Source organism: Antechinus flavipes, chromosome 4 (assembly GCF_016432865.1).
Source record: "Antechinus flavipes isolate AdamAnt ecotype Samford, QLD, Australia chromosome 4, AdamAnt_v2, whole genome shotgun sequence".
NCBI classification, from domain to species: Eukaryota; Metazoa; Chordata; class Mammalia; order Dasyuromorphia; family Dasyuridae; genus Antechinus; species Antechinus flavipes.
This window is the reverse complement of record NC_067401.1, coordinates 139,308,398-139,335,167: the sequence shown is the minus strand read 5'-3', so window position 1 is coordinate 139,335,167 and position 26,770 is coordinate 139,308,398. Positions and strand designations below refer to the sequence as shown.

Genomic DNA, 26,770 nt, shown 5'->3' with positions numbered 1-26,770 from the left:
CTCCTTGGGGTCTGAGCAGGAGGTACCCAAGATTCTCAGGCCGCGCATGAGTGGACGGTAACCCCCCAACCCCAAGCCCCAAAGAGTCTACATGTCTAGGATCTAGACATGTTCAGCTTTGTGGATCCCCGGCTTCTGCTCCTCTTAGCAGTTACTGCCGTCCTCACCCATGGCCAAGACGAAGAAGACAGTAAGTTGCAAACTTTTCGGGGCGGGGGGGATGCATGAGCGGAGGAGTTCACTTATCAGGGCCCCAATAACACGCCTCCTGGGAATCCCCTAGTTGAGCCTGGATTGCCCAGGACATAGACTTCCAGGAGATGGAATTTAAATGGGAGATCTCATAGAGGAACTAGCGTTTGAAACTGTAGGATGTGTGGGTTTTCTGAGGGAGGGGTGACACCCCATCAGGGAAGAGCAGGTTGAAGAGAAACAGTGAGTTAGTTTGGGTAAGAGTGCTGAAAGAAGACTCCGTGGACGAAGTATTGTTGGGGCTTGTGGAAGGAGGGGAATTAGGGATCTGGGTGGTGGACTAGGATTTTGGAACCCAAAATGCAAAAGCCATCAGGAAGGAATTAAAGATGATTCATAAGAAAAACGTTTTTGCAGTCTCTGCAACTAGACGCAGTTCCCCCTTAGATCTTGGGATGCTAGGGGGTGGGGGCTGCTGCAAGAGGAGGGGTGGGGTGTAAGAGGGGTGGGGAGGTGGGGGGTAGGAGGAGAAACTTGAGCGGGGAGGGGATAGGATGAAATTTCAGCGCCCTCTGCTGGCCCCCTGAGGGAGTGGGTATTGCACCTCCCCTTGAGCTAAGGCGAGCGGGACTTCACAGCGCATCACCCGCTTTTCCGGAGGTGGACTGGGGTGGGGTGGGAAAGGAGGGGTTTGGGCAGGCTCGCTGGGGGTCCGGGGAAATCGTCCTTCCCTTTCCTCCCGCCTGTGTCCATTCCCTAGCGCTGAGCGCCACCTCGTGGTGAACCATGGAGTTGCACGCGCGGGGGATGAGGGGAAGGACTCATATGGGCTTTTTGCGGAGTTTTTGATTTTGTTATTGTTTGAAGTTCAAAGTCAGTTAAAGTCCCAGAAAGCGCTGACTGCGGGAAGTCAGGGCAGGGCGCGGTTCTTGGGTCTTGCTTTGGGAGTGTCTGTGTGTTAAGAGAAAAAGATCGAGGAGGGGAGGAATAACAAAATAGATGTTAGGGCGTGTCTTTTGGATGGAAGGAGCACAATGGGTTTGGGGGGTGATACCCTCCCTTGCTCTCTACTTTCATTTGTCCTCCTCCGGACCACTCCTCTTCCTCCCCGCCCACTATCTTTTCTCTGCTCCTTCCCTCTCCACCTGCCCCCCTGGAGAATCTCTCCTCTTGACCCTCTTCCTCTTCCTTCCCACCGATCCCCAAATCTCCCCCCCCCCTTCCACACTTGTGGCCTTTTCTGTTCCACTCTCTCCGCTCCTCCCCCCCCCAATTTTTATTTGACTTGGCTGCGTCCCAATGAACTAAGGTCGGAGCTGGTTGGAACAATTGGCCTAAAGCTTTGTTTAAATTCCTAAACTGGAAAGTTAGAATGTCTCTGGCCCTGAGCCTTTGCTGTCACCGAGCCCCTGATGAGAAGCAGATGAATCTTAGGGGTGGGGGGGTGGGGGATGAACAGCTGCTGAGGATGGAGGAAGTGACATCCACCGTTTCCCTGACTCCGGGGAAGCCGGAGGGAAACTGGCTGACTGTGGGACTTCCCTGGAGTTCTGGGTAGAAAGGTGCCGGGACTCCCTTCTTCTGCCCGCTCCCCCGATTGACCTTCCCCTTCCAACGCTGTGTCCCAGTTCCAGAAGGCAACTGTGTACAGAATGGCGTAAAGTACAACAACGGAGCAGTGTGGAAACCCGAGACCTGTCAAATCTGCGTCTGCGACAATGGGAGCATCCTGTGTGATGAAATAATCTGTGAAGACGTTTCCAACTGCCCCAACGTGGAGTACAAGGACGATGAGTGCTGCCCCTCCTGCCTTGGTGCCGATGCTGGTATGGCAGTCCTGGCACTCCGTCCCACCCATCGATGCCCACTTTCCCCCCTCGTTTCTTTCCTGACTCCCCGAGTCATGGAATAGACCTGCCTCTCTTCCCTCTCCCTTCCTCCCCACTCCCTCCCCCACTGCCCACCGTTAATCTTGTCTGAGCGCTGGAGGACTTGGGGCCATTTTTTGAGGGAGAGCTTTGGGGAACGATTCTGGTCCCTCCCTATCCCTCTGCTGTGGGACTTATCCTCTGATTCTTTCTCTTTTCCTCCCAATAGTTTCACCATCTTCTCCCGGAGAAACAGGAGTCGAGGTAAAGAGTAGCTCTTGATTTTTTTTTTTTTTGCCTCACTCGTGTATAGCCTCCTCATTTGCCCCCCCCCCCCCATCTGTTTAATTCTTGTTTCTTTCTTCTCTTTCTTCCAACCTCACAGGGTCCCAAAGGAGATACTGGGCCCCGAGGTGAAAGGGTAAATTTTAAAAATTCTTTTTCAGAGGTTTGATCGTGGGCAGTGGGTATGGAGCCTGCTTTGTGGCTCACACATTGCCATTTGCTTTCTTTCCCTGGCAGGGACTCCCAGGCCCACCTGGAAGAGATGGCATCCCAGGACAGCCTGGTCTCCCCGGCCCCCCCGGCCCCCCTGGCCCCCCTGGCCTTGGAGGAGTAAGTATACAATCAGGTCACTCTTGGAAGGATTTTTTTTTGTCTCTCCTACCAATTGACCTGACCCTTCCCCTTTCTCTCTCTTTTTTCCCCTTAGAACTTTGCTCCCCAAATGTCTTATGGCTATGATGAGAAATCAGGTGGCGGCATGTCTGTGCCTGGACCCATGGTAAGTTCCCTAGGGCAAAGGGCGGTGAGGGAAACAAGGGATCAATACACATTTATTAAGCACCTATTGTGTGCACTGAGGATTCAAAAAGAGGCAAATAAGTTGGGAGACCTTGGGAAGGAGGAGGGGCTAGTAGAACAATCATCTCCAGATTTGCTTGCTACTATTGGGAGGTAAATTGGGGGTTTCAAGGATGGTTAAAAGCATCAGGGAACCCATGGGAAATGAAAGATAAAAGGCCTTGCATTTTCCTTTTGAATTGTCTTCATTGTTTCTCTTTTCTCTCCTTAGGGTCCCTCTGGTCCTCGGGGTCTCCCTGGTCCCCCCGGCTCACCTGTAAGTATCTGTGATTATTCCTGTCACTCATGGCCCCAATTTGAAGTCTTTCAGTGACTTAAATCTCTTTTGGGATGCAGTTGGGAAAAGATAGGGGAGAGATGTTCAGGATTCTCTTTCTAGGGTATTCTGAAGGTGCCTTCTGCTGCCTGCTTATGGCAGGGGAGGAGCCGGAAGTAGGAGGATAGTGGGTGGTGCTAATTAGCCCAGTGAAGATCATACCAATTATGTGAATTAGCTCCAGATAGTTTAAATGATGGTGGTGAATGAGGGAGGGTAATGATGACAGGGCTGAGATGAGGGGCAGAGATGAGGACTATATGGGAATGACATGTCATTCTCATTCTCATGCTTCCCCAATCCCTTCCTCTTCCAGGGTCCCCAAGGTTTCCAAGGCCCCCCTGGTGAACCCGGCGAGCCTGGAGCTTCAGTAAGTGATCCTACCATCTCCATTTCTCCTGCCCTTCTCCTTCCTGCTGTTCATCCACCATGCAACGAGTGTTTCATTCATATAACATCTCTCTTCGCCCCCCCCCCAAAAAAAATCCCATGTACACATCTTTTTAAAATGAAAGATATATTCATTTTAATAATAATTAATATTTATATAGTGCTTTATGGTTAGCAAAGCATTTTACATATTTTATCTCATCTGGTGTTCACAATACCTCTATGAGGTAGACACCATAATGATCCCCATGTTATGGGTGAGGAAACTGAGGCTGAGAGAAGTTAAGAGACCTTCCAGAGCCTTACAAGTACTAAGTGCCTAAGACAGGGTTTGACCTCCATTCTTTCACCCTCCACATCCAAGAGATTCTCTGTTGTGCCACCTACTGTCTCTTCTTGCAAACTTTCTCTTCTTTCCTTCAGATACATTTTTTTTTTTGAGGCAATTGGGGTTAAGTGACTTGCCCAGGGCCACACAGCTAGTGTCTGTGCCAGATTTGAACTCAGGTCCCCCTGATTCTAGGGCTGATTCTGCATCCATTGTGTGAGCTAGCTGCCCCCACTCACCCTCTTAAGGGGATGTTTACTTATAAGTAAACTACTTAGCTCCTTCTCTGCATTATTCCATTTTTCCATGCTGCTTACAGTCTTACTAGGATGGACCTAACCTTCTTTGTGTATCTTCTAGGGTCCCATGGGTCCCCGAGGTCCTGCAGGTCCCCCTGGCAAGAATGGAGATGATGTAAGTAACTCCTAAGATGCATATGACCTTTGCTCCCTCCTCTTGTCCACCACACAGAAGCCTGCTAACTCCAATGCTACATCTTCCATTGGGGCTCCATTAAAGGGAAAGGCATTCAAGATGGAAGATGGACCTTTTCCTGATGTTTAATTCCTTTGGGGCTATTTGGAAACATCTCTTTAATCCACAGGGAGAATTTTCATCTTCAGTATTTCAAGCATAGACTGCTTTCTCTTTCTTGCACAAGATCCCTAAACCATACCAAGAGGCTTGTAATAACTAAGCCAGAGAAAATAACTTGACCAGGCTTACCACCTCAGAGCAACTCAAATTTGTATCCAAGCCTATGAGAACTGGGATGTTAACTGTTTAATAACTGATACAAATGTTTCTAGTAAATGAAGCATTTAAGAATTTTTTTCTGCTCTTAAATCAGAGCTCTAGAAATGAAATCATATTTCCTAAAGCCTAACTCTCAGGTATAATAACTCCAAGAGAATCTGGGATCATCCCAAACTTCCCCTAATTGACTAGCCCCATCCATTTCCTAATTGGTGGTGAGCCATAGTTGGACATGACAGCAGCAGACAAATGGTAGGTAAGGGAGACAGTGACCCTTAACAGAGGCTCTTTTTGACAACTTTCTCTTTTCCTTTTAGGGTGAAGCTGGCAAACCTGGTCGCCCCGGTGAACGTGGTCCTCCTGGTCCTCAGGTGAGAGGGACCTTGAGATAGAAGAACCTAGAATTCAGCATTCAGGGCCTTCCAGTATTAGTTACTTAGCTGAGTCAGTATAATCCTGGAGGCTCTCTGTACTGATCATCATCAGTCCTACATGCACTTGCCACAGAGTTTAGATTTTAGTAACTGATACCTCAATAAAGGTGATGTTGGATCTTAAAATAGAATAAGGTATTTAATAATCACCTTCGCCAATTCTATCTCTATTAAAAAGATTTGCAAATAAATAAATAAATAAAAGTGAAAAAGACAGATTTCTTCCATGAGGTATTCTACACTTTTTACCTAGTGGGGTACCTTTTTTTGTTTTCTTTATTTCTCACCATCTTTCTGTTCTTTCTCTCCAGGGTGCTCGAGGTCTGCCCGGAACTGCTGGTCTCCCTGGCATGAAGGGACACCGGGTAAGTCTTCTCTTATCCATTTCAATCTAAAACAATCTCTTCAAAATAACCCAGTTACAGTTTTTAAAGACACAAAAGAACCAAAAGTTTGAAGAATTTATTAAAAGGTTCTCAGAAGATGAGAGGGATTTTGATTAGGCAATTAAAAACATTTTCCTTTTGCTAGTTTAAAGCTCAAAAGACACTGCTAAGTGACTTATCACTTAATAATGATCAATATCAGTAAAAGCATAGACGAGAGAAGGGAAGAATCAGGTACTCTCATGGATAGGATGATTGGGCATCAGTTCAGTCTAGAGTCAGGGGTATGTGCAGTGGCTATTTCATAAACAGGTTCCATTCTCACTGACCAGTGTTGTCATTCCAGGACCTAGAAAATGGAGGCTATCCTGAATGGAAGCTGGGGGAATCCACCTTTTTCCCCTTAGCACCTCACTTTGACATTTCTCTTTTTCTGTCGTTTTAGGGTTTCAGTGGTTTGGATGGTGCCAAGGGAGACAGTGGTCCTGCTGGTCCTAAGGTAAGAGATCATCTTTGGTAGTGGTAAACACCAATTTTCTTTCATCTCTCCTCTTCCTCTGACAAAAAGTCTCATTCTTATCTCTCTGCTTCCTAGGGTGAGCCTGGCAGCCCTGGTGAAAATGGAGCTCCTGGACAAATGGTAGGTGCAACCAGCCACTGGAAGAGCAGGGGAGACAGAGGGCCCCCAAGATGAGGGTGGCAGGGCTGCAGGAAGGGGTCTCTTGGGGGAAAAAAAGCCTAAATCTGTTAGACTTCTTGGAAACACCTTTGGCATTCTGAGTGTTTATAAAATGCATGGTTAAAGGTGTCTGGAAAGGTGATGGGAATAGAGAAAACTGCACCTCCTTCACCCGATCTCACTCTGCTTTTGTTTTCCTCAGGGCCCTCGTGGTCTGCCTGGTGAGAGAGGCCGCCCTGGACCCCCTGGCCCAGCTGTAAGTATCACATGACTTGGGCATTTCAGGATGCCCATTGGGTACCCCCATGACTTCTGGTTTTCATTAAATGTAAGCATACCTGATGTTTTCCCCTTTCCCTTCTTTGCAGGGTGCTCGTGGTAACGATGGTGCAACAGGTGCTGCTGGACCCCCAGTAAGTGTGAACGCCATTCATTGAGGTGCCAGAGAGATTGGGAAAAGAGGGATTTCTTGGGTCAGCTCCTCATGGGCAAATTAAGATCACTTGGGACAGGATCTGGGAGACATCAAAGCTCCTTGTCTCTGGGTCTTTTTAGGCAACTTCCCATTCTGGCTGAGAGGATCTAAGGGTTTCTTTCTTTCCACTAAGGTTTCTCCTTCTTTTATAGGGTCCTACTGGTCCTGCTGGTCCCCCTGGTTTCCCTGGTGCTGTTGGTGCTAAGGTGAGAATCCATCCATCCTGTCCACTTTCTTCGACCTCTTCCTACTCACAGTGCTCCTTAAACAGATAGATCCCTTCCCATCCCAAACCTAGCTGAGCTGTTGAAAATTGAAAGCTCCAAGTAATTTGGAGCTTAAGTTGGCCAAGAGCCTTGCTTCTTGTGGGCCAACAGAGAATGAGCCTTCCCCACTCTGACCCTCCCACTTCACCACTCTCTGAAGTTAGCCAAAGCCACAAGAAAAAAAAATCCATGCTTCAGGAATCACCAGTCTAAACAAACCCTGGAAAGTTGTCCTGTAATTTCAGATTTCTGTTGGATACCCAATCAAATTAGGACATTAGTTTCTAAAGCATTTATATATTGACCTTGATCCTGGATTTACCTGAACATAGATTTCTGATTTCTGATCCAGAACCTCAATTCTATGAAGCAAGAATTCTTCCTCCTCTCCTCCCATCTAAAAATCTAGTTCTTTCCCTTCCCTCCCTTGTCTTTCCTCCCTATACCAGTGAGCAGGGGGTGATGTGATGGGAAGTAAGATGAAGATGCAGGGGGCTGACCCTGGACATTTGATTCATGGCTCTTTTCCCGGTCCAGGGTGAAGCTGGTCCCCAAGGATCTCGTGGCTCTGAAGGTCCCCAGGGTGTCCGTGGAGAGCCCGGTCCCCCTGGCCCTGCTGGTGCCCCCGGCCCCTCTGTAAGTAGCTTCCTACTTTTATGTACCTTGACCTCTGACCAACTTCAGGATTTGTATCCATCATTCATTCTTTCTCTTCTCTTTTTGCTTTAGGGTAACCCTGGTGCTGATGGACAACCTGGTGCCAAAGGTGCCAATGTAAGTATATTGAAATCCATTTGTTCTGCTTGTAGTGCCCTGCAATGTCCTTTGATGGGATGTGACCTTCTATACCAGGAAACTGAGTCTTGTCTTTTATCTTCTATAGGGTGCTCCTGGAATTGCTGGTGCTCCTGGCTTTCCCGGTGCCCGTGGTCCTTCTGGACCTCAGGGTCCCAGTGGTGCTCCCGGTCCCAAGGGTAACAGTGTAAGTAACTGTACTTTTCCTCTGCCACTTTTCTCCTAATAACTGGCACTGGAAGTGATTACCAGTCTATTTTCTGATAATCCAGCTGTACCTGGGTCCAGATCTTCAAAGGATGGGGATCAACTTTGGCTTTGACCTTGAGATTAGTTGTCCTTTCCCTTCCTAACTCCTTCTATCTTCAGTTCAACCTTTTCTCTTTTTCCTCTTTCCTTTTAGGGTGAACCTGGTGCCCCTGGTAACAAAGGCGACCCCGGTGCCAAAGGAGAACCTGTAAGTATTTTTATCTCTTATACTTCAGTGCATACACATATACACATACTCACCCATTAATGCACATGTAGACCTGACGTCAAAAAGACCTAAATCCAGTTCTTGCCTCTGACACTCACTTACTATACAACTCTAGCAAATCACTTCATTTCTCTAAGCCTCAGTTTTCTCATCTGTAAAATGGGGGTGATGATACTTATAGCACTTCCCTCCCAAGGTTGCAGCGAGGATCAAATGAGATCATGGATTATGGAGCATTCTGCAAACTTTAAAGCAGTAGCAGTTTATAAACATCCGTTATTATTAGATATAACAATGCACCTATGAGTACATTCTCACAGACCTAAGAGGTGCGATAGGTGTCCAATGAGAGGTGCTAGACTTTGAGGAAGATAAAGAGATATGGTCTTAATGCTCAGGAAACCTCCCCCTAATAGAGGTGACTCAGTGCCTGTCCTCAAGAAGCTTCTAGGAAAGAAAAAGAGAGAAAGTCAGACAGAGACAGAGACAGAGACAAACCATTTTTGTTCTAACTCACAGTCTGATAGGGAAAATGAAAAACACCTAAAACATGCACTTGGATTCAAAAGAACATGTTTTTTCATAGCTATCTCCAGACTTAGTGCTTGGAATTAAACATTCACAAGTAACTTCCCTCCCTCCTACTCATCCTCTAGGGTGCCATTGGTGTTCAAGGACCCCCAGGCCCTGCAGGTGAGGAAGGCAAGAGAGGATCCCGTGGTGAACCTGGACCTGCTGGTCTGCCCGGCCCAGCTGGCGAACGAGTAAGTGGCTGCTTCCATTCTTCTTTTTTCTGCTTTTAACCAGTCCCTGGCATCTTGCCCACTGGGCACGCTACATAATTCCAGGCCATCACTGGTAGCCTTTAGTCTTATGAGCAGCCTTCCACCTCAGCCTTGGCAAGTGGGTAGAGGCCTTGCCTGCCATGGGGATGGCACCTGTCCCTTCTGTTGCCCAGTCTTCCACCTCCCCAGCTCATCATGTTCTCTCCCCCTGTAGGGCGGTCCTGGAAGCCGTGGTTTCCCTGGCGCTGATGGTGTTGCTGGTCCTAAGGTAATTTCCTTTTAACTGTTTCTTCTTGGCAGACACAATCACAGAATATCCAGGTCGGGGGGGGCAGGGAATGCCATTAGTTTGCTGGCTCTTTGCCCTTCTGTGCTCATCAAAATTTAATCAAATTGACCAACACATACGTGGCTTTTACTACATGCAAGGTGTTGAATCAGGTGCTTAAGGCATCCTTTCTTAGGGCAGGATGTGTCCCACTGGCTCCCTATGAAGGATAGGCCTGAGACAAAGCTTACCATAAAAGGAATCCTATGTCTCTCGCGCTCCTTGCAGACGGCTTTTTAATTTCAATGAGATATCACTGTGTTCCCGTGTCCTTGCAGATAATCAGCCTTTCTGTTGTTGGATAGAAGCCCTGACTTCCCCATCTGCCCAGATGTGAGAGAGCCACTGATTCTGGAACTTCTTTTCTCTTCCATGCTAGGGTGCTCCTGGTGAACGTGGTGCTCCCGGCCCCGCTGGTCCCAAAGGATCTCCTGGTGAATCTGGTCGCCCTGGTGAGGCTGGTCTACCTGGTGCCAAGGTGAGATGTCGGTGAAGGACTCAGGACAGCCTCTCTGTGCGATGGGCTGTCACAAAGTGACGAGGAGAGGGATTTTCTAGAGAATATTGCACAGCACGGCAAACATGATTCTGGGGGAAGTGCCATTCTGCTGAACATTTTGGGATGAGCCCAAGTTAACATTCAGTCTCACAGCCAATCTTCCTTGTGATTGTTTCTTTTCCTTACCTGTCACCTTCTTCTGTCCATCCATCCCATGTCAATCTTCCTCCCTCAGAAGAGACAAGTACAATTAACATGGAGTGGAAATCTACAGAAAATGGGGATCCTTTCTTTCTTGTCTCACTGTTGTCTGCTTTTCTCCCTAGGGTCTGACTGGAAGCCCTGGCAGCCCTGGTCCTGATGGCAAAACTGGTCCTCCCGTAAGTATTGCCCTCAGCTGCCTTGATCCTGCCCGCTCTCTCATCCTTGCCTCCGGCTCTTTGACCTCAGCTATTTCTTTGCTGTCCATCCTCAGGGCCCTGCTGGCCAAGATGGTCGTCCCGGACCTCCAGGCCCCCCTGGTGCCCGCGGTCAAGCTGGAGTAATGGGATTCCCTGGACCCAAGGGTGCTGCTGTAAGTATACCCCCTTCTGACCCTTCCTTCTCTGCCTACCGTCCGGCCAGGGGCACAGAGAGGACCTGTGTTCTGAGGGGAAAAGTCCTGCATTTGAAAATGGGAGATAGCAATCTAGCTCAGCTCTGCCAATAACTAACTGTGCCAATTGGGACAAGTCACTTTCTCTTTCTGTGCCTTAGCTTCCTTATCTGTTAATTGATCTCTAAGATCCAATTCAGCTCTTACATTTTATAAGACTTTAATGATTTCCCCATAGCCATAATAAAGAAAGAAAGCAATAGATAGATAGATAAATGGATGAATGAATGAATGAATAGCAAGCCCTCTACAATGTACTTTAAGGATCTTCCCCCATTCCTGTCTTCAGGGAACTTGCATTCTAGAGGATTTGGGCAGAAAGGGATGTTTCATAGTTGAAGGATCTGGGATCTAAATATGGAGGAAGTTGTACTTAAGAGAAAGGAAGAAGGAGAAATAAAGGGTGAAGAGGGAGAGAATGGGAAGAGAAGGAGAGAAAAGTGGAGAAGGAAAAAATGGAGAGGGAAGAAGTAAAGGTAAAGAGACAATTACAAGATTCCAGAATTGAATGAAAGTAAGGAGACCTGGGCCTTGCTCCAACCTTGTACTTGACTCACTTTGAAAAAAGTCACTTCCTCTTTTTGCCCCTTAAGTTTCCTTTCTCATTTTTGCAACATGGAGAAAATCTTCTCTGCCCCCCCACCCAACCTTTTGGCAAGCTTTCTGAGAGATTTTAAATGAGATTTAATAAGTTGTCTTAAAACTAATTGATGGTGGTGTTCTCTGGCCTTCAGCTCACTCTTCTATAGGAAGGAAGGAAGGAAGCAAACAGGAATTTATTAAGCACCTACTATGTGCCAGGCACTGAGCTAAGCACTTCACAACTAGGAAATGTCTGAGGCTGCATTTGAAGTCAGGTTTTCCTGACTCCAGGGGCCTCCAACTTTATTCATTGAATCACCTAGCTGCCTCTGTAACATTGGGGTTTCAGGAGGGATAGAGATTACAGGAACATACATTTAGAGCTGGAATGGACCTTAGAGGTCATCTAGTCTATCTCCTTTCCCTTTACAAATAAGGAACCTGAGGCCCAGAGAGAACAAGAAATTTGCCCAATAGTAAATGGGAGAATGGAGATTCAGATCCATTTTCTGACTCCCATTCCACTATAACTTCTGAGTTTTCTTCCAATCTTAGGCTATGAAGAATGCTTGGGAGGGTTATGTTAATGAAGAAATTAGCCCCTTTATGAAGAATGGGGATAGGAGGTATAGGAAGCTTCATAGTAAAGCAGATGCATCCACTTTTAAGCACTTCTTGGGGCTTGTTCCCAGAACTCTTAATATTTATAAAGGGGGGAGCAAAGGCATTTAAATTGTTCCCTGACAAGAGCTAGAAGCTGTTGGAAAGCATATGAGTTCTATGGGAAACTAAATGGAATAATTTAATTGCAATTCAGTCATATTTTCAGTCATTGCCTATGCTATCAACTGCCATTAAAAAAAATCTCCTAAGGCTAAAGGGAGATAGCATTGATGGTCTGGAAAATGTTACGGATCTAAGGTGACCTGAAGATGTCACCTTCCTCTGGGCCCCTTGGGGAGCCTCTGTTACCCTGACATTAATCCAAGCTTTTATTTCCCTAGGGAGAACCTGGCAAGGCTGGAGAGAGAGGTGTTCCTGGACCCCCTGGTGCTGTGGTAAGTATTTTTTCCATTCCCTTTTCCCCCTCGGTGCCCAATCCCCTTCTTAGTGGCCCTCATTTAAGTGCTACTTTTCTCCCCTCCCCCAATTAGGAAAGAACAGACCTTCAGCATCAATAGCCATGGCAACAGGGGCTGGGCTATGAACCTTCAGCTATAACTGCTGCTTATGGTTTGGGGAAGAGCTAAGATTTGGTTGAACCTAGCTTCCTTTAGATCAGTCCCTTTCTTTTACTCCCCAAAGTCTCCAATCCTAAATCTAAACTAATTTAAACTTCCACCACTGACCTTCTAATCCCCCAATCTGTTCTCTCTCTCTCCAGGGCGCTGCTGGAAAAGATGGAGAAGCTGGTGCTCAGGGTCCCCCCGGTCCTGCTGTGAGTATCCCCTCCTGAGGAGGGCTGCCTTGGCTGGAGGGTGGGTGAGGTGAAGATTGCCATCTGATCCCTGATTTTCTCTTGTTTTGTTTTGTTTCCTGAATACAGGGTCCCGCTGGTGAGAGAGGTGAGCAGGGTCCTGCTGGCTCTCCTGGATTCCAGGTAAGGAAGTAAAGAATCTTTGGAGTCAGGGGAGGACTGTGGGGGGAAATTCCATGTTGCTCTTTCTGGATTCTAAACTCTTCCTCTCTTGCCCTTTCCCCATAGGGTCTTCCTGGCCCCGCTGGTCCTCCTGGTGAAGCTGGCAAACCTGGTGAACAGGTGAGTGAATATCTGGCAGCTTTCTTGTGGAAAGGAGGGGAATGATTCAAGAATGTCTAGTTCCCCCCCCCCCCATCCCCTCCCAAGAGCTCATGGTAGCACAAGGCTAGTGGACTTCTGACTGGAATAGTTTGGGAGGGGACAGGGGCTGGCTTAGCTGATGTATAAGAATTCTCATTTCCCTTACCCACTGATTTACATGCTAGCATTGGGAGTTTGATCTTTTTGTCTCCTCCTTCTCCTCCCTCCCCAGTCCTTCACTCCTTACTCCATTATTGGGTCTGACAGAGGTCCTAGTCACACCTCCTGGAATATCCAGGAAGCAGGATCTAAGGGACTGGGGACAGAGCTGCAGGGGAGGGAAGCCATGTGCTATTGCTGGGCTGACTGAGATTAAAGAGTAACTACCAATCCAACATTCAGACAAAACCCAGGAATAGGGCATGAGCTACAAACCAGAATGTAGGTTTGTAATCTGAAGTAAAGAGTCCAGTGTCTGCTCACATGAAGGCTATCGCTAAAAATTTTTGTTGAAAGAATTGAGCAAATAAATAAGCGAATGAGTGAATGAATGAATGAATTCATATTTGACCATGGGTACCTAATGCCTCACCTCCTCCGACCCCTTTGCCCTGATTCTGACTTTTTTTTTTCTCTCCCCTCCATCACAGGGTGTTCCTGGAGATGCTGGTGCCCCCGGCCCCTCTGGTGCAAGAGTAAGTAGACCCTTTCTCTCACCCCTCCCTCTCTGGTTCTTCATCCTTTTCAGTGGCTCTTCCCAGGGCACTGTCACTTATCCTGTCCCTTCCTTTCTAGGGTGAGAGAGGTTTCCCCGGAGAACGTGGTGTCCAAGGTCCTCCTGGCCCTCAGGGCCCTCGCGGTGCCAATGGTGCCCCTGGAAATGATGGTGCTAAGGTGAGGAGCAGAATGGGGAAGGAGGGAATCAGTGAATGGATGGGAAGCTCTCCAAGGAGGGACTTCCTTTTAGCCCAAGTCTAATAGACAAAATGTGGCAGCAGAGCATCGATGTTAAGCTTGGGTTCCTGCCCTTAAGTTCATCATAACCAGTATCTTGCCTTTGATGTCTTATGGGCCAATGGAGGACTATAAGCAGTATCTTTATTTCTCCAGTGTCTAACTAACTTTTTTTCCTTTTGGTTGGCACGTAGGGTGATGCTGGTGCTCCTGGTGCTCCCGGTGGCCAAGGGCCTCCCGGTCTGCAGGGAATGCCCGGTGAACGTGGTGCAGCTGGTCTTCCTGGTGCCAAGGGTGACAGAGTAAGTTCATCCTCTGCCCAATTCCACCCCTACTCTCCTACCAAGCTCTTCCATAAGCTTCTGGACATATATCACTGGGTTATTGACTTGGGATATTGATTGTGATTCCAACCTGATCTTTTCCTTCTGCTTACTTTTCTGGGCTTCCTGAACCTTTCTCCTTCCCTATTTTTCTTACCATTGAATCCCCTACCTCTATTCTCCTCTCCCTGCCCAGAGTCCTTGAATTCCCTCCCTGGATCACTAAGGAGATGAGAGTATCTTGCCCAGGGTCCAAAAACTAATCTATGTGGACTTGAACCCCAAGTCTTCCTCATTTCCCACTGTTGGGGAGAGTCTTAATCTTCTCCCTAGGTCATTCTGCAAATACGAGGCTGAGAAATCTTCTGAAATGTGTCCTATAATGGGGCACCCTCTTATCTGGAAATTTTAATGATTAGATCCAGAGTTTTCCCTGGATCGGAATGATAGTTTCAACTTCATAAAGTTGGAAGCCCTTCTTGAAAAGAAAAAAATACTTTCTCCAATCTGTACTGAAGAGCCCGAAGGCTCCTTAATTAAATCAGTCTACTTGGGCAATCTTCCTCAAATCCTTTCCCTAAAATGATCTGTTGTTTTTTCCTGTTTTATGGGGATTGGCAAAGTGGATGGGAAGTCTGTCTCTGGTATCTTGTCTCCCGGCTTAGTTTGTCTCCATCATAAAAACTCTCTTTTCAGTATCCATGAATATGCCCTCTATGGGAAAGTTCCCAGCACCACTTTGGAGCCATTACCCTATTTGGTGGAAACAAGGCTCTTATGTTTTCTTTCTCTAGGGTGATGCTGGTCCCAAAGGTGCTGATGGCGCTCCCGGCAAAGATGGTGTCCGTGGTCTGACTGGTCCTATTGGTCCCCCTGGCCCTGCTGGTCCTTCTGGTGACAAGGTAAAAATGACCATGGCTCTTTCCAGCCTCTCCCTGAAACAGGCTGGTTGATGGGGCATTCCTGTGCCCCACACCATGCTCTCCTCCCTCATAATAGGAAAAAATAGGGATGGGGACCTGAGATTTCATGATATAGGGAAGTCCTCATGAGTAAATTCCCTTTCCCAGTGCAGGTCAGGGCTAGGTTAACTGGAGAACTGAGTACTTAAGTGATTTGGCCCCATGGCCAGTATATGTTAGAAATGGATCTTAAATCCCTATCTTCTGGATCCAAGGTCAGTTCTCTTTTCACTGTATAATAGTGCCTCATAGTATGATATGAAAATGAATTTGCCTCTTGTGTGGGAGCTCAGGGAGTGCAGAAATCATTGGATTTTTGAATTGTAAAAGATGGTACATCCCATCCCATCCCAGGCCCACATTTACCTGAAGAAGAAAGCAAAATTCAGAGAGATGAATTCATATATTCTAAAGCTACTCAAGGACCATCTTCTGATCCTGACTCCAGAGTTTTTTACACACTGGCTAGTTTGGATGGGGAAGGCATTTTGCTCATAAGGCATCAGATGGGGAAGGAATGGTTAATAACCGGGACTGGGATTTTTTGACGTGGAGGTGGGGGAAAGAAGCCGAGCTAAGCTGCTATTGGTCAGGAGGAAGGAAGACTGGGGAGTGAGGATCCTATAAAAAGCCAGAGGGCAGGAGAGAAGAGAAGTCAGATCTGACCAGTCGGTGGGCAGAGAGAATTAGACATGTGCGCAGGAAAATACAGAAGCCACAGTGATCCCAGACATAGGCTTTCCATTTTATGGAGTCCCGTTGAAGGACATATGGGTGTAGGATTATACCAACACATGGTCAACAGAATAAATCCAAGGAGAGTACCTCCTTGCTCTCCTGTTCCTGCCTGTTCCTTACCTCCCTTTTCCTTTCCAGGGCGAATCTGGTCCCAGCGGCCCTGTTGGTCCCACCGGAGCTCGTGGTGCCCCTGTAAGTACTTTTCCCCTATTATCTGGAAGATTCCTTCTCCTTCCTTCCATTCTCTACATCTCATTGATTCCTAATTCCTGGTCCCTCACCTTATATTTTCTCTCCCTCCCTCCTCACTACTCATGTATCTCCAGGGATTCCTCTCTAAGAGTCTCACACTTCTCACTACACTGTCCCCTCTGCATCTCTGAATTCCCATTTAGAAACATATCTTGCTCATCTTCCTCTTCCATTATCTCAGGCCCTCTCCATACAGGGCTTCCTTTCTGACTATTTCTCTCTTCATTCTTCTATTTCAGGGAGAACGTGGTGAGCCTGGCCCCCCTGGTCCTGCTGGCTTTGCTGGTCCTCCTGTAAGTACCAAGCCCTTTTCTCACTTCCCTTTTATCCCAGTAGAAGCTATACGTTTTAGGATTTAAGCTTGGGACAAAGGATAGGAATCCCCTTCCAAAATGAAAAGGGATCAGAAATGAAGAGAATTCTATTTCTTGTTGGTAGGAGTGAATGCTGCTGGGTCTTAAGGATCTTCATAATAAGAGTGCTAATTGGAGGAGAGATTTGCTATTCTTCCAAGTCCCATCTCCTCCTATATCCCCTTGTTTCCAAAGCTCTGCTCTCCCATTCACCTCTCTCTGTTCCTCCTCTCCCAGGGTGCTGATGGCCAACCTGGTGCTAAAGGTGAACCTGGTGATGCTGGTGCTAAAGGTGATGCTGGTCCCCCCGGCCCTGCTGGACCTACTGGTGCCCCTGGCCCTGCTGTGAGTATCTCCTGAGACCTGGTTACCCTTCCCAGGAGTTCTCTGCATAGCTGATCTCTGCAACTATGGCATCTTCCTCTCCCTCTTTTCCAGGGTAATGTTGGTGCTCCCGGACCCAAAGGTGCCCGTGGCAGTGCTGGCCCCCCTGTAAGTATTGCTGACCACTGAGATCCACCTCCAATCCCTGCCAGGGACACCCTCAGCCACAAAAATCTTATTCTAGAGCTAGTCTAAAGCCTAGAAACTCTGAAAATTGGGACAAATAAGGACAGTTGGCAAAGTGACCTTCCTTCATTCTTAAGCAAAATGCCCCCTTTCTGACCCTGGGCAAGTCACTTAACCCCAATTGCCTCAGCAAAAAAAAAATGCCCCCCCTTCCCTCCAAGGAGATTATAGAAGAAAGAACACTGAACTTGGGGGAAGGAGACCTGGATTATAGTTGAAGTTATTATATTTGATCTTCCTGAGTCTCAGAGACCTTATCTATAAAATGGGGAGTATTTTTCTTCTACTTCCATCCCAATATTTTTGTGAAGGAGATATTTTATAAATTTTAAAGATATTAAAATGAGAGTTTGTGTTATTATTAAGTATCTTGAGTTCCCCCATCCTAGAGCAGGGAGTGAGTATGGGACATATCCACAAAGGCTGCCTGTCTTGTGCCTGTCCTCCACCCCTGCCTTTCTTTCCCCTTCTCTCCCCTCCCCATCTAGCTGGACTATTCTTAATATCTTTGATGCCTTTTTTAAATTTCACCTTGTAGGGTGCTACTGGTTTCCCTGGTGCTGCTGGAAGAGTTGGTCCCCCTGGCCCCTCTGTAAGTACCCACTCGAAGAATTCATATTCTCCAGGTTGGGATGGGAAGAAGTGAAGGGGGTCCTGATCAATGCTATTGGGAAAGGCCAAGAATAAGTAGTGGATTTCAGTAATCAGGATGGATAACAAGAGAGTGGGGAGGAGCCTGGGACAGTTAGCCTTGGCCATGCAGCTTTGTTCTCCTTGCACTAGCCCTTGGTGGCCCAGTCACTATCAGTCATGAAGGCGTGGGCCAGACCTCAGCAGACAATCTAGGAGTTTAAGATGGCTCCGGCCTTTTTCTTCCTAAACAATTTTCCTGACACCTAGGGTAATGCTGGACCCCCTGGACCTCCTGGCCCTGCTGGCAAAGAAGGCGGCAAAGGCCCCCGTGGTGAGACTGGCCCTATTGGACGTCCTGGTGAAGTCGGACCTCCTGGTCCCCCCGGCCCAAGTGGAGAGAAGGGATCTCCTGGTGCTGATGGTCCTGCTGTAAGTTCTGAGCTCTGGACTCTTCTAGTAGCTCCTAAAAATCTCCCATAAATAGAGTGACCTTTTCTGATTCAACATCCCTTATTTTTGGGCTTGTCAACTAAGGGCTTCTGATGACCCCTAGTTGGTATCTGCTTCTGAATCCTCATGAGAAATGATCACAGAGAATTGTAAACAGTGCTTTCCTCCCCCTTTTAAGCAGAGGTTTGATCCATTACTTTTTATCAAATAAGTTGATGTTTGAAAAGTGTTTCACTAACTTTAATTGCACTATATGAACATCAGCTTAGTGTTACTATTATTATTTTCCCTATCCCATCCCTTCCCAAATATCAAGGAGTTTTTTCAGCCATCCAGCAATCGCACCTGTCATCCCAAAGAAGAACATTATTGCCAGTAAGCTTGGAGAGGGCAGGTCTCCTCATGCTCCTCTGCTGGACAATGACCTGGGGCAGAAGTTGCCATCAGTCACTCCCATTCCCACCCAACAAGAGTCAGGAGATCTGGGCTATAAATGAATCCAAGTCAAGTTCCCTCCCTGTACTGCTCCCTTCCTCCACATGCTCCTTTTCACTCCTTCCTTTATCTCCTTCAGGGTGCTCCTGGTACTCCTGGACCTCAAGGTATTGCTGGACAGCGTGGTGTGGTTGGTCTGCCTGGACAGAGAGGAGAAAGAGGTTTCCCTGGTCTTCCCGGTCCCTCTGTGAGTATCCCTTGCTTTTCTCTCTAGGAAATTTCAATAACATGAGAGATCTAGGAAGGGGAAGGTAGTGGTGGGAATAGGAGAGATGCAGGAAGAGGACCAGGTAAGACATTTAAAGAATGTGAGTGGTTGGGACACTGAAGGAGAAGAGCTCATCCCTTCTCTAACCTGGCTCTTCCATGTATTTAGGGCGAACCTGGAAAACAAGGTCCTTCTGGAGTAAGTGGAGAACGTGGCCCCCCTGGCCCTGCTGGCCCCCCTGGATTAGCTGGACCACCTGGTGAATCTGGACGTGAGGTGAGGAGCTCTGCTTTAGAGCCTTTAGAGCCACCCCAGTGCTGGCTGCTGGCCTACATTAGCCCCGCTTGTCTGCCTCTCTGGTCTGGGCTGAAAGTATTTTTCTCCCCCTTTCCAGGGCTCTCCTGGTGCTGAAGGTTCCCCAGGTCGTGATGGAGCTCCAGGCCCTAAGGTGAGCAGATCATCCTGATAAATCTGTTTCTCTTGCATGGTGTTCAACTCTGACCTGCCCTTGACTCTTCTTTACCTTCCTGTCCTTCCCCTTTAGGGAGACCGTGGTGAGACTGGTCCTGCCGGCCCCCCTGGGGCTCCTGGTGCTCCTGGTGCTCCTGGCCCTGTGGGTCCTGCTGGAAAGACTGGAGATCGTGGTGAGACTGTAAGTGACTCTTCACCAGCACTTGCTGAAGTTAGGGCAAGATCTTGGGGGCTAATCGAGGCATCAGTTGACTGTCCTCAGCTGAAATGGAGTGGGGTAGAGAGTTCAAGGAGGAAACACTCTGGGAAAGAAGATGGGTTTGTGGGACAATCCTCTCCCTATAGTAAGCTTTTCATAGCCTTATGCCCTCTGCATTTCCCATAAAATAGAAACTCCACTGCAGGGAGAGGAAGGACATTTCCTCTTCTGCTCAGAGCTGAGCCTTGTCCCTAAAAATCTTTTCCCCTGAAAATAGAGCCCAGGAGTCATGGGGAAGGGATTTTCTCATGACCAGGGATGTCTGGGAAAAGGTGGACAGGGTGACAAGGAGAGTGATCAGGAACTTGAGAGAAGTGTCAATGGGAGAGTGTCTGGAGCTGATCAGAGAGGGAGATGAAATGGGATCAAGGTAGGAAAGGGGAGCATATTAGAACTTTGGAAGTAGAATAGAATGGGTGACTCATAGAAAGGGACTTCATTGCTCCTGAGGAGAAACTTAGAAGACCTGACTCAGACTGATTCAAGGATCTCATTGACTTTCTTTCTCTCTCCATCCCTTTAGGGTCCCTCTGGTCCTGCTGGTCCCGTTGGTCCCACTGGTGCCCGTGGTCCTGCTGTGAGTCTTTCATTCTCATCTCCTTTAATGCCACTATAAACAGTGGCCCATCTGGGTGCTGGAGCGCCCTGCACCTATTTGAATATCACTTCTCCATTCTTTTAGGGACCTCAAGGCCCCCGAGGTGACAAGGGTGAGACTGGCGAACAGGGTGACAGAGGCATGAAAGGTCACAGAGGTTTCTCTGGTCTCCAGGGTCCCCCTGGTCCTCCTGTAAGTATCTCCTTTTCTGTCCCTTTCCCTTTTTCTGGCCCTCTCCCGCCATCTCCCCTTGATATGTTCTATCAATGGAAACATTTCTCAGTTTCAGTCTGGAACAAATAATTAACCTTTCTGGGTTTGTGTTGTGGACAGAGACTAGCTGCATTGTCTTTAGATTAGAAAAATATAGGGAAGGGGGGAAGTTATTCAATCAATATGTAAATATTTATTAAGCACATACTATGTGCCAGTTTCTGTGCTAAACTCTGGGGATACAAAAAGACTCAAGACAGCCAGGAAACTCTGCTGAGGGAAGACAACATGGATGAAGAAGGATTAGGACACTGAGAGAGTCTCAGACTAGAGATCCAGATATCCAGTTTCCTAAATCTGAGAATGGGGTTGAGTCACTCTTGGTTTCCAACTCCTCCTCCCCCACCCTCACCCATCTCTTCTTAATCCAGACTGAGTTCTGAGTCATTTCTATCTCCTTCCAGGGTTCTCCTGGTGAACAAGGTCCTTCTGGAGCTTCTGGTCCTGCTGGTCCCCGAGTAAGTAACTTTTTTTTCTGCCTGCCCCTGTCTCACTCAGATTTCCTCTGAGGTCTTAGAGTATCTATAGAAGATTTGGATCTCTGAGCTAATGGGAGAGCAGTAGGGTATGTGAGGGGACAGGGCAAATGCCCGTGTTCATTCCCAGACCAGTTGATCTTGGGATTCAGCCCCCTGCTCCCAGCCCTTCTTTCCCACTTCTTGGCCCTGCTAGGCCAACAGTGAGTCATCTTGGCATGTGTGCTAGTGGAGAGAGAAAACTGAGAGCGAGAAAGAGAGGGAGGAAAGGGAGGGAGAGAGAAAAAAACGGACCCAGTTGTCTGGTATTTCTCAGTAGGGATTGTGTTGTCACAACTGAGTTTGTTGTTGGTCTTAGAGTTGGATTATTTGATTTGGATTATGTTATCTTGGTAGAGAATTTGTTATTTTTCCTGAGGTTCTGTGGTTAGGTTAAGTCTGACCCAGGAGCTGAGTTGCCAAGCCTTGGATAATGTCAATCTAACCTACTATTTCTCACATCCTCTTTCAGGGTCCCCCTGGCTCTGCTGGTGCTGCTGGAAAAGATGGACTCAATGGTCTCCCTGGCCCCATCGGCCCCCCTGGTCCTCGTGGTCGTACTGGTGATGCTGGTCCTGCTGTATGTTCCTCTGTCTCCTTAGCTCATCTCCCTTCCTCTCTCCAGGCTTATCTGGTACCCCAAGCCCGAGAACTCAGGCCTTCACCAACCTAGGCTTTTCTCTTCCTCTCCACCTAGGGTCCCCCTGGACCTCCTGGCCCCCCTGGTCCTCCAGGTCCCCCCAGCGGTGGCTTCGACTTCAGCTTCCTGCCCCAGCCACCCCAGGAGAAGGCCCACGACTCTGGCCGCTATTACCGAGCTGACGATGCTAATGTCCGTGACCGTGACCTTGAGGTAGACACCACCCTCAAGAGCCTGACTCAGCAGATTGAGAACATCCGCAGTCCCGAGGGTACCCGCAAGAACCCTGCCCGCACCTGCAGAGACCTCAGGATGTGCCATTCAGACTGGAAGAGCGGTGAGAACCTCCTTTGGCCCTCTCTGGGGGTCTCCAGCTCCTCCTGGGTCTACCTTCCTAAGGACTCCTTTCCCTCACTGTCCACTCCCACGTCTTTGCTGGGACTAGGGCTCAAGCAATTTTCTCCCCTTCCTCTCCACTTTAGAATCATTCTCAGCCTGGTACCCAGGACCAGGCCCTGCCTCCTTCACCATTCCCCGGGACCAGGCCCCTGCCTCCTTCACTGGTCCCCGGGACCAGGCCCCTGCCTCCTTCGCTGGTCCCCGGGACCAGGCCCCTGCCTCCTTCGCCGGTCCCCGGGACCAGGCCCCTGCCTCCTTCGCCGGTCCCCGGGACCAGGCCCCTGCCTCCTTCGCCGGTCCCCGGGACCAGGCCCCTGCCTCCTTTGCCGGTCCCCGGGACCAGGCCCCTGAGTCCCTCCTTCGCCGGTCCCCGGGACCAGGCCCCTGAGTCCCTCCTTCGCCGGTCCCCGGGACCAGGCCCCTGAGTCCCTCCTTCGCCGGTCCCCGGGACCAGGCCCCTGAGTCCCTCCTTCGCTGGTCCCCGGGACCAGGCCCCTGCGTCCCTCCTTTGCTGGTCCCCTGCCTCCCTCCTTCGCCGGTCCCCGGGACCAGGCCCCTGCCTCCCTCCTTCGCCGGTCCCCGGGACCAGGCCCCTGCCTCCCTCCTTCGCCGGTCCCCGGGACCAGACCCCTGCCTCCTTCGCTGGTCTCCGGGACCAGGCCCTGCCTCCTCTCCTTCACTCTCTCAAGTTCTTCTCTGTCCTATTTCAGGAGAATACTGGATTGATCCCAACCAAGGCTGCAACCTGGATGCCATCAAGGTCTTCTGCAACATGGAAACTGGAGAGACCTGTGTGTACCCCACCCAGCCCAGCGTGGCCCAGAAGAACTGGTACATTAACAAGAACCCCAAGGAGAAGAAGCACGTCTGGTTCGGCGAGAGCATGACCGATGGGTTCCAGGTGAGGCACAGGGAAAGGGTCAGGAAGGAAGACTGATCCAGACCAAGAAGGAAGGGCCTAGGGGCAGAGAGGAACACTTCCTAGGACAGGGATGAGGCCTTTAAGGAAAGTGGACAATACTGAGGTGGGCGAGATGAGGAAACAGCAAGTTAAAGATGGACTAGATGGGAAAGGAAGAAAAGGTTAGAAACAGACTATACCAGTGCTCCCTAGGGAAGCCTGGGCTCTAGTTGAAGCGCCATCATAAATGGACTGTGGGCCCCTCTCTGGAACTATTTCCTCCTCGTAAAGTGAAGGAGTCAGACACTAGATAGTCTCACAGGTCTCACACAGAACCTATGTGTGGGATTCTGGGATCCCACATTCAGGGGATTGAATAAGGGGAGGCAGGGAGGCTGTGGAGAATTGAGAGAGCAGGGGAGAGAGACCGGACTTCATCTTCTCCCTTCCATTGCAGTTCGAGTATGGTGGCGAGGGCTCCGACCCTGCTGACGTGGCTATCCAGATGACCTTCCTTCGCCTGATGTCCACCGAGGCCTCCCAGAACATCACCTACCACTGCAAGAACAGCGTGGCTTATATGGACCAGCAGACTGGCAACCTCAAGAAGGCCCTGCTTCTCCAAGGCTCCAATGAAATCGAGATCCGGGCTGAAGGCAACAGCCGATTCACCTATGGAGTCATTGAGGATGGCTGCACGGTGAGCCTCTCTCTCTTCCCTCTCCACTGTCAAAGCAAATTAAGCCCAGGGTTCTGATGACGTGGTTGTATTCTTGCCCTCTCATCTGTCTGGGCTTAATTTTTACTACACGAATTGGTGGGGGGACTGGACCTGTGAATTTCAATGTTCTTGGTATATTTAATGGTCTCCCTCCACCAATACAGTTCAACACAGTCTCTGTAGCCTAGAGATTCTCCTAGAGTATGGTGAGGTTGTAACTTGCCCAGCTAGTCTGTTGTCAGCAGCAGGATCCAAACTTGGGTCTTCTGGGCTATGAAACCAGCTAATCCTATCTAGTAAATCCTAGCTTCCTTCCCCCCCAATGAATAGTCCATGCCTCTAACTGCCCAGAGCTTATAGGTCACAGAAATAGGTCAGAAGTGGGCTTTTTGCGCAGGACCCTGAGATCTGGGATTTTGAAGAGATTTACTGATGCTCCCTACCCCTTACCCATCCTACTACTCCATATAGTTTCACTGGGTCACTCCCACAGGACAATAGCTAACTCCTTTTGCCCCTCTTCCTTTTCCTAAAGAGTCACACCGGAAACTGGGGCAAGACAGTCATTGAATACAAGACCACCAAAACCTCCCGCCTGCCCATCATCGATGTGGCCCCCATGGACATTGGCGCTCCCAACCAGGAATTTGGCTTCGACATTAGCCCCGTCTGCTTCCTGTAAACTGTCCCCATTCCCAACCGGCTCCCTCCCACCCGTCTTCCTTCCCTCTGATCCCAGAAGAAAACAAAAACAACCCAACAGAACAAAAAAAAAGTCAAAAAAAGGAGAAAATTTCACATGGACTTTGGAAATTTTTTTTTTCCTTTCCGTTCATCTCTCAAAACTTAGTTTTCACCTCTGACAAACCAAATCTGACCCCAAAAAAACCAAAACTAAATCAAAAGCATTAAATTTACAAAAAAAGAATAAATAAATAACTTTTTAAAAAAAAAAAAGGAAACTTGGTCCACTTGCTTGAAGACCGATGTGGGGGTCAGTCTTTTTTAGCCCACTGGGCTTACAGATGCCCCAGCTTTTGCCATTCTGTTCCCTTCTCCACCACATCCCTTTGGGGACTTCTCCCCCACAGCCTCCCTTCAATGCAAGTTTCCCCCACGTCCCAGGAAATGCTGGGGCAAGCCGTGGTCTTCCTGGCAACAAAAGAACAGATGCGCCAACATCCAGGTGTCTTCGGCCTTACCCCGCCCTCTCTGCATTCCAGCCTCCCACTCTCCTAACCCTCCCCTTCAAGGAGGGAATGGGGAGATGGGGTTCCCAGACTCAGCTTCTCTGCTGGTCTCTTCTCTCAATACCACTGCAAAAGAAGATGTACTATCTGAATGCAAGCCTCTGTACTGCACCTCTCTTTTGGAGAGGGGGAGTGTGTGCGAGGGACCCCACTTGAGGGGACCTTATTGGGCCTGGAATTATCCTATGAGATTTTCCCCCCTGCCGAGTTTAGAGGAGAATTGGAAAGAGGTAAGGGTGGAGGGACAGAAAAGTGGAAGCAGCTGATTTGGGAGTCCCCACCCCAATCCTTCCAGGCACCTTCCAAATCTGCCTCTCACACACAGGCAATGGGGCTGGGTCTGAGAAATTGTTCATTCCATGTATATTTCTGTTGTTGAAAGACTACCTCGTACTTGTCTTTTTTCATGCCAGCCAGGGCAACAATGTGGGGGCTTGGAATTGGGGACCTAGGGTGGAGAGGGGATGCTCCTCCTCCTTCTGGGGCTCCCCCTACTTTAATCAAAGGTGCTAAGTTTGCGTTTCCTTTCCTCCTAGACGTGCTGGGGATAGGAAAACCAGGCAAAAATAGACAGCCAACTGGTTTTCCAAAATGGGGGTGGGGGTAAGGGATTGGGGATCACTGGTGCTATAGAAATTGAGACCTCCCCCCCACATGCCAAAGAGTGTTCCCTTTCTGTTTTACGATCTTTTTTTTTTCAAAGCTTTTTTTTTATTTGTTTGTTCTTGGCTTATGGGGACTCGTGAATTTTCTAAAGGTGCTATTTAAAAAGGGAATAAAAACAGCAGGCTTGAGATCTGCACCAAAGCTGACTTTTCATCTTGTCTTCACCAGCAGGTGGATTCAACTTTCCTTTTAACATTTTTCCCCTCATGCTTTCTCCATCTTGCTCTTCTGCCCACTTTTCACGCTTCCCACTCACCTCCCTCTTTTTACCCTAATGCTCTCCTCTCTTGCTCTGAAACCCTCTCTTTTCCCTCCAGCCTTTCCAATCCCTTTACTTCTGCCCCTCCCATGCCATTCTTGCCATCTCCTCTCTTTGGGTTTCAAAGCACAATTTTTCTAGCCAAGAGGCAGTTTTTCCCCCTAGGGAGTGTGAGGAACCAAAGGATTCTGTACCTATTTTGTGTATGTATAATAATTTGAGATGTTTTTAATTATTTTGACTGCTGGAATAAAGCATGTGAAAATGACCCGAACACATCTGTAGTGGTCTGATGTTTTCTCTCTGGGATAGGGGGAGGTTTACAGTATGGTCTGGAGGGATGGGGGGGACTTTTCTCTTTTTCCTTCCTTTTCTTCTTCCCTCCCACTTATCAGAAAACCTTATCTTTCCTCTGCCCAAACTTTCTTTTATTGCTCAGTATTTCCTTTCAACTTTCACTTTCTCTGCCTTAAAGCCTCCTTCTCCTCTTCTTCGTCCTTCTTTTCTTTTCCTTTTCCTCCTCCTCCTCCTCCTACTCCTCTTCCACTTCTGAGCTTCCTTCTCTCCCAACTCCTAGCCTCCCAAGTCTCCCTTTTCTCTTTCCTGAGCTAACAAAAGCTCTCTTCATCTCCTTTACAGTTGTTCTAAGAACAGGAGACTTTGGAGATGGGAAGAGAAAGGAAAATTTAGAGCTGAGATTTAATGAAAAACAAGGGGATTCCCTAATTGGGGTAAGGGAGGGGAAAACTTGGTTTAGGTGAAGTAGGTCAGGAATAGGGAGAAGCTTTTTTGGAGCCTGGGAGGGTGGGAAGTGGAAGAGAAGAAGGATTGGAAAGAAGAACAGGGGACTTTCTCATATTCAGGAGGCTAAGAATCAATGCTGGAGTTGGGAAGGAAAATGAGAAGCAGAAATTTTCTCCCAGGGAAAGAAACAGCAAGAATCCCAGCCAAAAATCTTTCAGCCTGTCCACTCCCTTTTCTTTTTGTTTAACTCTCAGTTTCTCTCTGCCTCTGAGGTCAGTCA

The 26,770-nt window shown here is 48.4% G+C and overlaps 1 protein-coding gene across 2 annotated transcripts; it reads left to right on the top strand.

Annotated features, from left to right (window-relative positions):
- On the top strand, nt 1–26,020 carry COL1A1 (collagen type I alpha 1 chain). 2 transcript variants are annotated; one of them, XM_051994796.1, is made up of 51 exons: nt 1–190; nt 1,821–2,018; nt 2,290–2,324; nt 2,446–2,481; nt 2,583–2,675; nt 2,773–2,844; nt 3,136–3,180; nt 3,557–3,610; nt 4,319–4,372; nt 5,032–5,085; nt 5,460–5,513; nt 5,980–6,033; nt 6,130–6,174; nt 6,416–6,469; nt 6,582–6,626; nt 6,841–6,894; nt 7,492–7,590; nt 7,684–7,728; nt 7,838–7,936; nt 8,153–8,206; nt 8,884–8,991; nt 9,227–9,280; nt 9,720–9,818; nt 10,166–10,219; nt 10,315–10,413; nt 12,081–12,134; nt 12,461–12,514; nt 12,623–12,676; nt 12,782–12,835; nt 13,507–13,551; nt 13,652–13,750; nt 14,005–14,112; nt 14,928–15,035; nt 15,972–16,025; nt 16,325–16,378; nt 16,676–16,783; nt 16,877–16,930; nt 17,547–17,600; nt 17,909–18,070; nt 18,666–18,773; nt 18,963–19,070; nt 19,189–19,242; nt 19,339–19,446; nt 20,048–20,101; nt 20,207–20,314; nt 20,800–20,853; nt 21,383–21,490; nt 21,608–21,887; nt 22,660–22,850; nt 23,308–23,550; nt 24,107–26,020. In XM_051994796.1, the coding sequence occupies exons 1-51, from the start codon at nt 109–111 to the stop codon at nt 24,251–24,253; spliced, it is 4,365 nt and encodes a 1,454-aa protein (XP_051850756.1). In that variant the 5' UTR covers nt 1–108; the 3' UTR covers nt 24,254–26,020. The 2 variants fall into 2 exon arrangements, with proteins under 2 accessions (XP_051850756.1, XP_051850757.1); XM_051994797.1 differs by lacking the exons at nt 16,676–16,783; nt 16,877–16,930; nt 17,547–17,600; ... (5 more) ...; nt 20,048–20,101; nt 20,207–20,314 and having other exon boundaries at nt 4–190.
- Nucleotides 26,021–26,770: the final 750 nt, after the last annotated feature.

Bases quoted from the DNA above. Each gene is read 5' to 3' on its own strand.
- COL1A1 (XM_051994796.1), top strand. From the start codon at position 109: ATGTTCAGCTTTGTGGATCCCCGGCTTCTGCTCCTCTTAGCAGTTACT. The intron at 9,281-9,719 runs GTAATTTCCTTT...CTTCCATGCTAG, and splicing joins ATGGTGTTGCTGGTCCTAAG to GGTGCTCCTGGTGAACGTGG. The intron at 21,491-21,607 runs GTATGTTCCTCT...CTCTCCACCTAG, and splicing joins CTGGTGATGCTGGTCCTGCT to GGTCCCCCTGGACCTCCTGG.